Below are 14,446 nucleotides of genomic sequence, written 5' to 3' on the forward strand. Positions count from 1 at the left end.
TCAGTAGCACGTGATAGGTTGTCCCGTCACGTCACCTTCTACACCGGGCGGTATACTCATTCCTATACCGCCTGCGGAAATTAGATCATCATACTACTTTGAGTAGTGCGTACTACCAGTATATACTACCAGTACCTTACGTGCTAAGGTAATGGACTACGTAGATGAAGCAGCCAGGGTAAAGTGGAATGCGTGGGTTGGAATAATAATAATAATGGATTCGTCACACGAACACAGAAGGTATCATAATCGTACAATCAGAATCCGCCCTTTCAATCACAATACTGGTTTGATTGCGCCAGCGCCGAGTGCCAATGTGAAAGGTTGAGAAGGGAGACCAGCAGAAAGAAGCTTGCAAGACTAGAGATATATACTTGGTCAAGGATGACCAGGGCCGGCGCCGTTGGGCGTCGCGGTACCATTGGATGCCATAGCAAAAGCCCCCGTCACAGAGCCGTTGGTCCGTGAGGAAGTGCTCGCGCAGGGCTCAGGGTCGAGGTGCATGCCGACAAACTCGAGTTGGAGGCCGGAGAGATGAGCGACATGCGGAACGAGGTCGAGAAAATCAGAGAGCTAGAGCCAAAACGAATGAGCAGACGTCCTTTGCAAGTGGGGTGAGGGTCAATCCTAATCCAACTGACCTTGATCCAAAAGATATGCTCCATCGCGAAATATTTGGGCCTTGTCTCACCATCCAGCCGCATGACATCTCCAAACGACGCGCTCTGGTCGTGAGGATTGTCGGTATATACCAACATGCGACGTGTGCACCGCCAGAGATTCATGCGTTGGATTGCTGTTGCGTTCCGCTTCTCCCAGCTAGCATCTGTGACGGCCGCACCGTTAGCCTACATCCATTGAAACAAAGGGTAAGCAATCATATCGGAGTGGGATAACAAACATTTCGAAAGTTGCAGGTCATTCGTAGCTAGCAAGGGAGCGACCAAGTAGTTCGGGATCCATTTCTCGTTTGCCACCTCAGTCGTGCAGCTGGCGTCAAGCTGCCGAGTGACAACAGTGACCAGAGGCAAGAAGTTTTTGAGCCACAGGTGACTGCGAGCGCGGGGGTCCTGCGTTCCGACAAGGTGAGCAGAAGCCCGTAATCGCCCAGGTAAAGCATCCATGCGCCGTTGCTCCTCGACTTCCCGATCACGTTGTAACTTGGCCGCTCGCGCTCTCTCTTGCTCCATCTGTCTGAGACGTTCATCCTCGGCTTGCTGAGCACGGCGCCGTTCCGCTTCTAGGCGCTTGCGCTCGTCTTCTTCGGCTTTCTCGCGAGCAATCTGGGCCGCCCGTTTAGCTTGGGCATCCCGTTCGGCCTGCGCCGCGCGTTCGGCCTGCCTCTCTCGCTCGATCTGCGCCTCCCGTTCGGCCTGGGCAGCTCTTTCAGCTTGCGCCGCTCGTTCAGCCTGAGCCTCCCGTTCGATCTGCGCCGCTCGCTCGGCCTCGGCCTCTCTTTCCGCCTGCGCCGCTCGCTCAATCTGGGCAATTCGCTCGGCTTGTGCGACTCGTTCAGCCTCTTCCTTCCTTTCCTTTGCAACTTGCGCACGTTCGGCTTCAGCTTCCTCTGCACGGCGCTTCTCCGCAAAGATACGTTCTTGCTCCGCCTTTCTCGCCTCAGCCTTACGACGCTGCTCGTTCTCACTATCGGCCCGCATGCTGTCCTTGGAAGATTCAGGAATAGGCTGGGGTTTAGAAGGTATGGATGAGGACTGCTTTTCGCTGATTTTCTTGACAGGCTCGCGGTCTTTTGATTTGTGTGATATGGGATCTTGCGAGGGGCGCGAGGTGGTCTCTGATTTGTGAAAAGAGGTAGTTGACTTCCTTGATGCATCATGTTGTTTGCGTGGGGCAGATTCAGGGGTTTCCTCTTTTGGTCGGTACTGCTGCACTTTTTCCCCATTCACATCTTCCACTTTCCGTGAGGTTCCGTTTGGGAGATTCGACGCTTTCTCTTCCGCCAGTACGCGACGCTTCTTCTTCCGCGCCTCGGGTGAAAGTCGATCGTCACCACCTCTGTCACGGGAGCGTGATCGCTCAGGCGAAGTGTCGGTGCGAATGCGTTTGAGGGAAAGAGAGAGCTCTGGATGACTATCGCGAGGCTGAGGGTTGTCCTCGTGGCTGGAAAGAGAATCTTGTGCAGCCAAACTAGGTCTCCGATCACCGTCCTGCGGGCGACGCCCAGCGATAAGTCGTCTCTTGCGGACTTCATCGGTTCTGGTGATGCCGCTGGATTCACTGCCACGCCGGCCCGAAGCAACGCCCTTGGGTCTCTTCGCATCAGGTCGACTTGAATCGTGGTCAGAACTGGCGAGAGCCTGGTCGTCTCGGCCATCCCGGGTATCGTGTGACGTGGCCTTCGAGCGACTGCTGGAAGATCCAGCTGCGGCTTTTTTCTCCTCGCGACGTTTCTCCTTTGAAAGATCGTGATCCCTAGGATGCCGTGTGCGATGGGCGTTCGGGCTGCTGTCGTTCAGTCGTTTGGTACGAGCGACAGGCGAGGATGATTCCCGTCGACCGCTCCTTTTTTCTTCTTTATCCTTGGCGCGAGCTCGTCGAGGAGAGGATACTTCCTTGCGTCCCTTGCCCGAACCCACGTAATTCTCATACGCCTTCTTCAAAATGTCGTATTCCTCCTCCCAGTTCTCTCCCTGTCGAGAACGAGAAAGTTCATAATAAGTCTTGTCTTCGAAAAGCCTCCGAGTGGGGTCAAAGCCCGGCTGGCCAAGAATCAATTGAATGTTGTCCATATTACCCCGGCCGATTGCCGCAAGCATGGGCGTGTTGTACCCTGGCTTGTGGCCTGAGCCCCGAAGAGGATTTGGGTCGGCGTCAGCGTCGCCGATTGCATACATCAGAGACAGCACGTCGAAATGGCCCCCCTTGGCAGCGGCGATCAGAGATGCGTTGTCGGCCTTTTGCAGGATATTCAAAATGCTGACCACTCCCTGCTCATCACCTTTCGCTGCAAATTCACGCAAATTCTCCGACGTCGGCTGCGTCCATAGGAGATCGTTCCGAGTCGCCTCGCTTCGCCCAGTCTTCCTGCGGCCGGTTGTACCGGCCACGGGGGGTGGACTCCGTGAGGGACTGGCCACAGACGCTCGTCGGGATCGTGCAGGCCGATCCGGTGCCGCCTGCTGCTCCTCGGAGCGTCGGCCAGGGCGGGAATTGGCTTTGGCATCCGCGAGCAATTTTCGAATCTCGTCATACTCGTCGTCCTTGAGGTCCGTCGGGACCAATTCATAAGGCTCATCTCCAGAGGCATTCACGGTCCGAGGGTTCGCGCCCGCCTTCAGCAACAACTTAACAACCTCCACGTTTCCATTTTCCACCGCATCGATCAAAGGCGTGTCTTTGTCGATATTTTTCGTATTGATTTCGCAACCTGCATCCAGAAGAAATTTGACGATTTGCTCCTCACCGCTGAGGGACGCAACTTGTAGTGGGGTATTGCCTGCGTTGTCCGGGACATTCAAGTCTTCTGGGCGTTCATTGTACCGGAGAACTACTTGGTCGAATTTTCGGTCTGCGCATGCGCGAGCAAGAGGGGTGCGGCCACTCTTGTCCCGCAACTTCTTCGAGCCTAAGTGCCTCGAAGACGGTGCGGGTGCGCCGACACTGGACCCCGGCTTGCGAGCGTGTGTACTAGGGAGCGGGGAACTGCTAGCCGAGGAGGAAGTCGATTGCCGGTCTTCGGAAGTCTGCCTTTGAAACCCTGTGAGCAGAGGCGTAGGAGCCTTCTTCTTGGAAGCGGCGTGCGATCCGGACGCGGAGCGTTGGTGGGACGGTCGTCCAGGAGAAGCCGAACGAGAGCTGGCAGGCGGGCGGGACACGCGGACATGGCCAGGATGTTTCATCTCGCGGATTGCGCTCGATTGTTTGTCCCGACGACGCTCCCTCTTGTCGTTCATGATGTCGCTCACGCTGCGTTTCCGATGATCGCGCGGTCTTCCGGCCTCGAGGTGGCTACTCCTAATACCCTCCATCATCTCGTCCGCCTCTGATAAGCTTTCATCCTCTTTCTCCACCTTCACCGACGTCGGGGAGAAAGCTCGATCACCTGGGCTTCGTGCCCGTGAGACTCGTTCCCCCAGGTCCCGATCCACTCGAGTTCTCTTCCGGTGGGAGCCGTCGATAGACTCGACGGCTTGACGCTGAGGATCGTGGCGAATGTGTTTCCTTTTCTTCTCCGGGGAGAGAGACTCTCGACCCGATTGAATGATGGTCTCTGCCTCCGAGTCTGCCTTGGGACTGAGCGGGCCCAGCCCATCCTCGTCCACTGCCCCCATCGAATACGATCCAGCGCTCTCTCGTTGGGGTGAGGCGGGGTGAGTCGAGATGGTCGGTTTCAGCGCGGTCCCCGCATCGAAAGCGGGATGAGCGATGGACGCTGGAGCCACGGGAGCGGGATTGGAGCTCCCGTCTTTGCGATCGGGGGACGACAGGCGTCCCTGTGGACGCTGCTCCGCGTCGCCATCCTTCTTCACCGCCGCGAGCGAGTTGTTGCAACCGACATCCAAGGCAGCGGGGAGGGAGACAGCATCAACATCACTCATAGCGATAGCACTGGATTGGAAGTTGTTCCGCTCGTCATTTTGGGAGGGACGCAACAGGTCTGTGCGACCGTTCGACAGACAGCAACGCCAGCAAAAATGTGCAGACGCTGATTACGACCCCCGGAGCGAGGCGATGGAATGGTCCACGATGTCCAAGAAAAAAAGGTTGCGTAGGGTGATGTCCTTCGTATCGCAATTGAGTGGTAGAGAAGCACAACCTTCCCACGGCTGAGTATTTGAATACTTATACAATACGGCGCACCCGAAACAAGTCGACCGCGACCGTAGAGAGGGACGGTGATTGTGTAGTGATCGTGTGGTGCTTGTGGTGGTAGTGGTGATGGTGATGGCGGCAGCCACGGAAAGAGGGGAACTCGGGAATGGGACAAGAAGGGATGGGGAATATGAATAGGTATGAAATATGTACTGTTGATTATAAAGGGCGAGAGGAGGAGAGAAGATTGGAAGGAAGACGAGGCGATGTGGGAAAGAGATTGGTCGGGAGGGGGGGGGGTACAGAGAGGATTGGTAAACGGTTGAATGGAGGGAAGGAAAGAGGAAGAAGAGGAAGAGAGCTGGAGAGAGACGGGATCGGTGGAGGAAGAAAGAGTCGGAACAGGCGAGAGGAGAACAAGAGGAGAAACGGGGGTAATGGGAGAGAGGGGGGGGGGGGCAGATCGAGTGGACGCGGTGAATCATCGTCCAACTAATAATCTTCGTTGGCTCGGGGCGGGAGGCTTGGACTCTGGTGGGAAGACTGGATCGGAGACCAGCTGCGACACACACTCACACGAGGTGCGCTTGGATGGCTCAGATGCGACCGAAAATGCTGAGCACAGGATCGGTGGAGAGAAGCCGAAGACAAGGACCGGCGGACGATCGAGACTGGTATCCTACGAGTTCATGGAGCACCTCTCAAAGAGGACCGGTCGCGTGCACTATTGAACTAGAGCGTTTTTCTAGCCTAGGAAGCGTAGGATTAGGAGTACTGTGGCTGGATTTGGCCGGAGAAGACAGTATTCGAAAGTCTCCAGGAGATCGATGTACCACTCGAAGTGAGTAACTCAGTGTCCTCATGAGGTTACTGGAAGCTCGATACACGGACAGCTCACCCCAACGCCCTATTGTACAAGCTGCAAAGATCGTAGTGCATGCCTATCGACCAAAGATGGGATTTCGAGGGACTATAATCCAGCCTCTTTGATTGTCTGAAGAGCCTCAGGTGGAGTGCTTTGCACCCCCCCTCGTTGAGGATCGGATGGAAATGACAGCAGGGAAAATGTCCAGGTTCCAGGATGGTGATGGGGTCATGGATCAGCATGAGCTGAGTCGAGTGCAATCTCATCCGCTACCGAGAGCGATCACCACCTTGGCACCAACCATCTAACTGCGAGTCCCTGCAACCCAATTGTATGTGGCAATATGCACCCTGTTCCTTTTTTTTTTTTTTTTTTTTTTTTAAATCCAGCTTGCCCTCTGACATCGACCCTGTGCAGGATATTTAATATTACCACTGTAGTCTATCGCCTATCCCACTTGGTTAAAGCCACGCTTACCCAAAGACGATCACCAAATGATTGACCCCATCGAGTACGAACTCGGAGGTCCGCACCCGTCTCATTCTCTGGAAAGTTTCAAAGTCTGTTTGCGCCGATGTTGGCCTACTGCAGTACACAGTAGTAACGCTGTTGCTTTCTTGTAAGATGCTCTGATACGGGCACACCGTTCCGTGAAACTGTGATTCCATCTGTCCAGTGGCAGTCCCTCGAGAAAGTGGATCGGACGTAATCTGATACAAGTCTGTACGAGACTGCAGTACGAGTACGACCACGCACTCCGCAGCAGTTACGGTGGTGTCCCAGCTTCTCAGTCTCCCTCTTTGACCCATGAGTCTAAATCTCTCGAGGACATAGTGATGCTCAAGCAGCTCAAGCATCACCTTGACCCTTTCACTGCGTAGAGAGCGAAAAAGAAGGGGGGGAGAAAGAGAAAAAAAAGAATCCTCGTGAATATTGTAACTTCTAGCTTCCCTTCTCTCTGAATTTGCATTCAGCACCTTTACAATCGCTCCACTTTTTTGTTTCTCTTTCCAAGGTGGCGATTGAGCTTGATGCGGCCATTTAGCACTGGCCATGCGAGACTCTCTGGCGTGATGAAATCGCCCCCCGTGGCATCTGGTTGTGTCCATACCGACCGAATACAGTGATCCAACCTGACTCCTACTCAGCGAGTCAGCAGCCAGCAGACGGGCCGGGTACAGTAGCAGTTCCAATCTTCAACACTCCCAGCTACAGAACCAGTAGCTGTGTGAATTGAGCTAGTGCTTCCTCGAGGCTCAAGCAGGGCCTGGGACGGTCGCACCACCTCCCATTGCTCCACTGGCCTGGGTCAACCTGAGCTCAACTCTCATTCCAGAGAGCTTGGGAGGAGTTCCGAGAAAAGACCGGCCCGGTGGCGACGATCCTCTTATCTTATCATCGCAGCCCACCTCAACTTCAACACTCATGCAAGAGCAGTACACCTAATCCCTATACATGAGATACTGTAGAGATGTAAGCAATTATGTACTCAGATAACGTTTCAAGGCCCCGTCACTTAATGAACCAGTGTCCCTGGTGACGTGACTGTCGCATTCACTTTGCAAATAATCACATTTTTCGGTTGGACTACTACAGGATCAACATATTCCGAAATAGTCAGGTCCCGATCATGGCGAATGACGGGTGTTCACAGCTGCCTGGCAGAGCCGCCCCACCCCCCAAGCTTGTCGCATCTGCTAGGCCCGAATCACCACAAATGTCCCATCTTACGAGTTTCCTCCTCTATACCCGACGTTCATCGGTCAAATCATGGACGTTATCGCTCATATTGACAAGGCCCTGGAGGCAGCACAGATGGACGCTGTCGACATCTTGCGCACCTTCTTCCTCCTCGCTGCCGCGACGGTACGGCTATCAACGCGGCATCCAGCCTTAGCAGAATCACATCCCTTTCATCCATGACAAGCTAACCCGATGATCTGTTTACGGGGCGCTTTCCCCTCCGAATAGACAGTGTCAATCAGTCTCCCTTCATCGCTACGCGATAGGTTTCTCCCCTATGGCCCACGTGCGACAAAGACTGCGACGGCGCCTGCGCCTGCACCTGCACCGAGCGACGACGCCGCTGCTTCGTGTCGACCAGACGCGCAAGCATCGGAACCCTCCCCAGCTCCACGTCATGCCTCTCGTTCAGGAATCTTGGACTACCTTGCAACCTGGCAGGTGCCACACAGCTACTTCACCCAATTCTACATCACTTCCGTTGCATCCTCGATATTCTGGGCGGCCCAGTTGGTCTGGCGCGGGCGCATCTTTCATGCCATTGCATCGCGGGTGAGCGAGGAGCATTCTCAGCAATCGATGGCCCTCACGCAAGTGCTCATTTGCTGGATCCTCCTTGCCATCCAAGGCTCCCGGCGGCTGTGGGAGAGTTTCATCTTTGCCAAACCTTCCACCTCGAAAATGTCGATAGCGCATTGGCTGCTTGGCTTGGGGTTCTATCTTGCGGCGGGGGTCGCAATTTGGATTGAGGGATCAGGTACACAGGCTCTCTCCTCCTTTCCCCGTGTGAAGGTCGTCGATTTTGGACTAACCATCTTGTCTCGATCCCAGGAGCGATCCAGACCTCCCGTCTGACCCTGGCTGATTTCCAATTCACCAATGCTCCCTCCATTCGAACCTTAGTCTGTGTGCCGCTGTTCCTCATCGCGTCCGGATTCCAGCATGACTGTCACCATTTTCTCTTCTCGCTGAAGAAGTATACTCTCCCGGATCATCCACTTTTCCGAGGCATTGTGTGCCCACACTACGGGGCCGAGTGTATCATCTACCTCTCGCTCACATACCTGGCTGCACCCCCCGGTCAGGTGGTCAATAAGACTATGTTGAGCTGTCTGATCTTCGTGGTGGTCAATCTGGGACTGACGGCGCAAAACACCAAGGCGTGGTATATGCAGAAATTTGGCCGGGAGGCTGTGCAGGATCGATGGCTGATGATTCCATACCTCTTCTAGCGGGGGAATTCAAGACTGTTCTTGAACGGCCCAGCTCACATTGACCGGGCTCTGTTCCTCAACAGTGAAGATCAGACAAAAAGAGAGAAGAAACAGGATAGTCAAGATATGCCCTCCGTCACAAAACACACAATGCAATATTTACAATCTTCATTTGGACCCGCCCAAAAACTTCAACGAATTCCCCATCTTGGCCACTTTCATAACATCCCGAAAAGTCAAGCTCGTCCTCGTAGATCTCTCGTAAAATCCTCCCCAGAATGTATCCCGCTCGCCCAACAACTCCCAATTACATACCGTACTCGGACCCAGATCCTCATCCATCACCTTCTCGGCAATCCCATGCAAAAATTCCGTATACATCTGCCCCCGCGTCACCAACAAACTCCTCGGCTCCTGCAGGATCCGAAATCGGGGTGTACGATCCCTCTTCCCGCTGGGATCCAGGTCCATCTCACACTTGGACTCCTCGCCGTGCTGGCCCTTGCTCTCCTTGTCGTAAATGTCCAATATGATGGGCGCGCCGAGGCTCACAGTCGCTACGAGCGGATGATACGCGGGGCCATCCTCATGCGGCATGATCCCCTGACCAGGCTGGTACTCATTGATCAGGACGTGGTTTGGTGCACTGTGCGGAGCATCGGCGAAGATGCCCAAGGTGCTGAATTTGGGCTCGATGATAGGTGTTGTCAGCCAGGGGGGTAGGGGAGCGGCCAGGAGAGTGTTGGTTTTGGTTAAGGATGAGGGCCACGTTTGGAGGCGTCGGTGGGTTAATTGGGTCCAGCGGGGGAGGGGTGCGGTTGATATCTAGAGGGGTAAGGAGGTATTGTTTAGACAATTGAGGCTTTGGACAGGGAATGACAAGAACAAAAAGAACGGAAAGTATGTGATGTTGTGTGTTGATTTAGTAGGAAGAAGGGGAAATAGGATAGGGTTGGGGCTGTCTTCAATCTGGTATTTCTTGAAGATGCCCTGATTGTCTCTTATGGTGTGCCATCGGATGCTTCGACGCGCAGATTTTTGATCATGCGGTCATGATAGGAAGATTCTGGAACTGCAAGAGGAGGTACGAGCTGTATACCTATGGATGGAATGGATAAGTCGGTATGACTCCGACAGCTTATCGAAAGCGCAGTGTGCCGGGCATCTGTCTAATGTTGCAGTGCATCCATCCTCCAGATTGTTCCTCCCAAGGGGGGAGGGGGGTATAAGACGAAGGTTGAGATTGCGTACCTTTCGAAGCAAGTGCTGCTCTTCATCTTCAGTGATGAAGTTGGGAATGTAGAATGCATCATTCGGAAGAGACACGATACGCGCCGCGTCCAGCGTCTTGGAGGTAGTAGCCATGAATTCGTGACAAAGGCACAGAGACTGCTGTGCTGGGCTTGAACCGACTAGGCCGTTTGATTCAGATGGTAGTATTATGACAGCAAATGTCCAGACAAGCCTGCCACAAGGGAATCGAAATAGCCCATCAATGGGATGCAATCCTTCAATATACAACGCTGACCGAAGATGACAACAAACTATGCCTTGAGACAAACAACAATTGTCTCTTTTCGTTCCTCGTCGCAGAGTTTTTATTGAGTATTTCGCATCGACTAGACACAGACACACACTCTCTCTCTTCTCTTCCAATTGAGTCTATTCCCCCTCCCAACGTCACACGACGCCCCCTTCCTGCCTGAGGCCACATGCCCCACATCGCAAGAGAATCGCACGAGGTGAAACCTGGACGTTCCCCAATCGGGCAACCGTCGACAGTTGAAAGAACCGACGGAATCAGCTTTCACATTTCTCTTGAAAAACGATTCATTGCATCAACTGGGATCGTGCAAATGGCTCCCAAGAATAACGCCAAGGGCGGTGACAAGAAAGGCGCCGCAGCCAAGGGCAAAGGCAAAGATGCCGGCGACGACAAGGGCAAAGTCAAAGGTGCACAGTCGATCAATGTGCGACATATCCTGGTAAGCATCCGCTTGATTCATCGAGAACTGGTATCCCGGGGAAGAAAACCTGCTCGTCGTGGTCCGGGATTGGTCCTCTTTGGGAGAGTCTCTACCTACTAGGCATGCATAGGTATTTGGAATCGAATCGATAAGATTTCTGTTCTGGCAGGGCTGGAACTGACATCGAAGTGGATACGTGAAAGTTGATGACCGATAGAATTTCTTTTTTTTCTGAATCGATACTGACCTAGTCGACGAATAACTTGAACAGTGCGAGAAACATGCCAGGAAGGAAGAAGCTCTCGAAAAGTTGCGCAACGGGACCAAATTCGATGAGGTCGCTCGTGAATTCTCCGAGGATAAGGCCCGACAAGGTATGTATAGATCTGGGGTTTGCTTATTTCGTTGGAATTGATTGTCACCCTTACATAAAGTGAGAGATTTGCGCAAACTATGCAAGAAACATTTGATTTCCTGCCTTCTCTCTGTTCATTACTCCTTTGCTACGTTTTTCTGTCAGGTTTCAAAGAGGCCTTCAGCTAACCGGGTCTGATTTATTGCTGCAGGAGGCTCCCTCGGGTGGAAGACCAGAGGAGATCTGGATCCGGCCTTTGAAAAGGTGGCCTTTGAGCTAGAGCCAAGCACGACTGCAAAGCCCAAGTACCAAGAAGTCAAGACTGGATTTGGATATCATATTATCATGGTTGAGGGACGCAAGTAGACAGCCAGAATTATGTATGAATATCTACTTTGGGTTAAACTTGAACAAATGAAATGAGGGGAATTCATCCCTACCCACGAGAAGATTGTTTTCGATTATGTATGTGCAATCATCCCTGTGGTACACTGAGGTGATAGGTACCCGTCGCGATGGTACACAAGGCTCTTTACATCTACCTTTACCTTCCCCCACCCCCTCTTCCTCTACATTCAATTGTCCTCATTCATGATTATATGAGCGGGCGGTGAGAGATTTTAGTTTGGTACTCTTGTTGGACGGTTGAGGTTATATACAATACTCAATGCTACTATTTACTCCTCTGGATTGGGCCTTGCCCGGTAGCACACTCAAAAACAGCCATCAAATAGAATGAAGAGGAGGAAATGAGAAGGAAAAAGAGCTAAAAGGTTCAGACCAATACACACGAGACTCACTACTCCTTCTTCTTGGCAGCTTCCAACCTGGCTCGCTCCTTGGTCTTCTTTTCCTGTCTCTGCACCACTGCTTCGGCACCAATTCCGCCAAAGACAAGGGCGATTCCCAGCCACTGCCCCGGTTTCAAGGTGTGACCAAACCAGAACACACTCAACAGCATCGTCAGCATCTTGCGAGTCACGGTGACTGTAACGAGCAGAAGCGACGAGAATCGCGACAAGGTATAGAAAATGAACAGCTGCCCAACGGCTCCACAGGCAGCAAACCCGAGCACATGCTTCAAGGCCTCGGGATGCCGCGACAGAAAAGCGATAGATGAGGAAAGTTCTGTTTCCGTAGATGGTGGGATGGGCACGGGCAGAAGATTGTGCAGAATGCCGCTCTGAGAGAGCTGGGGCATCACCAAGAGATAGGTGGCGGTGAGGACGGTTGACAGAACATTCTGCGCAACCATCATTTGAGGGCCGGTGAACTTGGTGTAGAGCTGAGGAGAGGTGAATACATGATCTTGTGTGGTGTTGGTCAACCCGTCCAGCAGCAGATTGATCGAGAGGAGGAAAATCCCCCACATCGATGAGCCAGATTGCTTGGCCGCTGAAGCGGCGACCTTCTTGCTCGTGCTGGGGTGGTGGAGAGTGAATGTAGCAACTCCGAGAGTGACAAGGAGCACAACCATGTATTTGTAGAGCGGGTAGCGCTTGCGGAAGATGGTCAGGTGGAGGGCCATGACCGGGAGGAGTTTGCATGATTTGGCCAGAATGAAGGTGAGATAATCAATGTGCGCGAGACTGGCGTACCCAAAGGGCGAAGCCAGCGAAGAGGAGATGCTGACGAGCAAGAGGGGGAAGAGAATACGGCGCGTCGGGAAAATTGAAGGGACGCTTTGGCTTCTTGGGGTTGAGAAGAAGAGGTAGAGAAAGCCTGTGATTGCGGCGAAAGTGGATTGGACGGTGTTGAGGACAAGAGAATACGTCCAGCGCTCTGTCGGCGGCTCTGGCTCCGACGCTGTCGGGGATCGAAGTGGGTAGCTCGTGGTCGTGATGGCTTCTTGCAGGACTCCCCATGACAGGCTGGAGATGAAGGTCTTGTAAGTAAAATGTCCACCAAGCTTCTCAAAGTCGTCGCGCAGGCCACCAAATCCTACTTACAAAGCTGCATATATGCCGAGGACACAGATGAGTAGCTGCATCAAGCCAGGAGTATCAGCCACCGACTCAACGGAAACCGGTGCTTGATGAGAGGAAGCACGGCCGTTGACAGGTGCCTGCTCAGCAATTTGCCCATTTCCACGTTTCTCTGCTGCTTCTGTTGCGTCGGGGTATGAATGCATCATCTCTGACGAGGGACTGCGCTGGAGCGGCATTGTTTGCTTTTGGCGGCCCATTGCGACTGGCTGCAGGAATTGATTGGCGTGTATCGAGGCAAACGTGGGGAGAGGCAGTGTAAAATCTGGAGGTTGGAAGAGATAAAAGGGGTTCAGAGAGCTTTCCGTACGAAATTAACGGACGAATGCTCAAATATAATCCTTTTCAAAAAAAGGGCATGCGGAGAGATGATGCCATGTGTTCACAGTGTTTAGCCTAAGGGTTGTTGGCCTGATCGATTGTCGATCCGCCCCACCGAAAAGTCCTGAGGAATGGGGATAATTTGGGACCAGTTGAGCCTCGTCACGATAGTTACTCCTCGGAACTTTTGGTCTGAGTAATTTCGTCAGCATGTTTTCTTTCCAGTAACACACTTTTGATTAGTCAATATAAAGCCAATGTTGATCAATTGCCTATTAAAAAACAACCGAGGAGATCAGATTGCATTCCCTGCATGTAAATTAGAACATTCTTAAAATTAGCTCCAAATGCAGAAGGCGGTCTTGTCTCAACGGGAGCTTTCACAAAAGCGGTGAGCTCGTCTGTCCAATTGAGGTTGTTAACATCTTCGCGTCGGCGAGGGAGAAAAAAGGCGCTGAAGGCCCAGGCGAAGAATTGTCACTATCGAGGAGGACAATATAGGGACCAACAAAACGAAAGAGGGACCCATGCCACCTTACTCAGACCAGATGTCCGTACTAGATTCCTCAGCTCTCAGTCGACTCATTGAGTCAGAGTCCGCCTCGGCTGATCCTCAGGCGGCAACGACAATTCAAATCCTCCACAACCTCCAGCATCAGCATTTCTGGACCTCTCTTCAGATCCATGACATTTCTGGATCATCTGATGGTTTGGAAGTGAACATCAAAGACAGTCCTCGGACGTTGATCTCGGGAATTCCGCCACATCGGGTCTATACTCACCCCGATGAGCAGTTGTACATGCTAGAGAAGGCTATCACGGAAGATGACCTTCAGCCGGAGAGAGTCTTTGTCATACCCACGGCGCAAGGGCAAAAATGGAGTCTGCGCCGCATGGCCATGGCGTTTGATGCCTTGGCATCTCTTGAGAATACGATTGGCAACGAGATAGATGCGACGGATGCAACTGCGGACCCGGACAAGGCAGAGAAGCTCGGACAGTACTATGAGAAGAAGCGGCAGGCGAAAGTCACAAAGGAATGGGGAACGAGACGTGCTTTGCTGGCGATGACCAACAGGGATATGGGTGGAGACGGTACTGTCGTCTATTACATTGTCCAGGAGGGGGAGGTCAAACCGAGACAGAACTGAGTACAACGACTACTTACTACCTACTGCCCGCCACGGGTCGGCCAGTCTCTTGACCCTGGTGACCGGGAGCCT

At 53.0% G+C, this 14,446-nt stretch overlaps 6 protein-coding genes across 6 annotated transcripts; 3 read left to right on the forward strand and 3 right to left on the reverse strand.

The window, feature by feature from the left end:
• Positions 1–378: 378 nt before the first annotated feature.
• Positions 379–4,559, reverse strand: POX_e06813 (uncharacterized protein; the record flags this gene model as incomplete). Its single annotated transcript, XM_050115629.1, has 3 exons — positions 379–573; positions 642–826; positions 902–4,559. The coding sequence occupies 3 exons, from the start codon at positions 4,557–4,559 to the stop codon at positions 379–381; spliced, it is 4,038 nt and encodes a 1,345-aa protein (XP_049968089.1).
• Positions 4,560–7,408: 2,849 nt separating this feature from the next.
• POX_e06814 (uncharacterized protein) lies at positions 7,409–8,613 on the forward strand (the record flags this gene model as incomplete). The annotated part of the gene is made up of 3 exons (XM_050115630.1): positions 7,409–7,504; positions 7,610–8,138; positions 8,213–8,613. 3 exons carry the CDS (start codon positions 7,409–7,411, stop codon positions 8,611–8,613), a joined length of 1,026 nt encoding a protein of 341 aa, XP_049968090.1.
• A 150-nt stretch (positions 8,614–8,763) lies between these two features.
• Positions 8,764–9,960, reverse strand: POX_e06815 (Alpha-ketoglutarate-dependent dioxygenase alkB; the record flags this gene model as incomplete). The annotated part of the gene is made up of 2 exons (XM_050115631.1): positions 8,764–9,420; positions 9,847–9,960. The coding sequence occupies 2 exons, from the start codon at positions 9,958–9,960 to the stop codon at positions 8,764–8,766; spliced, it is 771 nt and encodes a 256-aa protein (XP_049968091.1).
• Positions 9,961–10,451: 491 nt separating this feature from the next.
• Positions 10,452–11,283, forward strand: POX_e06816 (Peptidyl-prolyl cis-trans isomerase pin4; the record flags this gene model as incomplete). The annotated part of the gene is made up of 3 exons (XM_050115632.1): positions 10,452–10,580; positions 10,834–10,936; positions 11,129–11,283. 3 exons carry the CDS (start codon positions 10,452–10,454, stop codon positions 11,281–11,283), a joined length of 387 nt encoding a protein of 128 aa, XP_049968092.1.
• Positions 11,284–11,716: 433 nt separating this feature from the next.
• Positions 11,717–13,102, reverse strand: POX_e06817 (UDP-galactose transporter; the record flags this gene model as incomplete). The annotated part of the gene is made up of 2 exons (XM_050115633.1): positions 11,717–12,788; positions 12,867–13,102. The coding sequence occupies 2 exons, from the start codon at positions 13,100–13,102 to the stop codon at positions 11,717–11,719; spliced, it is 1,308 nt and encodes a 435-aa protein (XP_049968093.1).
• A 669-nt stretch (positions 13,103–13,771) lies between these two features.
• Positions 13,772–14,374, forward strand: POX_e06818 (uncharacterized protein; the record flags this gene model as incomplete). Its single annotated transcript, XM_050115634.1, has 1 exon — positions 13,772–14,374. One exon carries the CDS (start codon positions 13,772–13,774, stop codon positions 14,372–14,374), a length of 603 nt encoding a protein of 200 aa, XP_049968094.1.
• Between the last annotated feature and the right edge of the window lie 72 nt (positions 14,375–14,446).

Source organism: Penicillium oxalicum, chromosome V (assembly GCF_001723175.1).
Source record: "Penicillium oxalicum strain HP7-1 chromosome V, whole genome shotgun sequence".
Classification (NCBI taxonomy): Eukaryota; Fungi; Ascomycota; class Eurotiomycetes; order Eurotiales; family Aspergillaceae; genus Penicillium; species Penicillium oxalicum.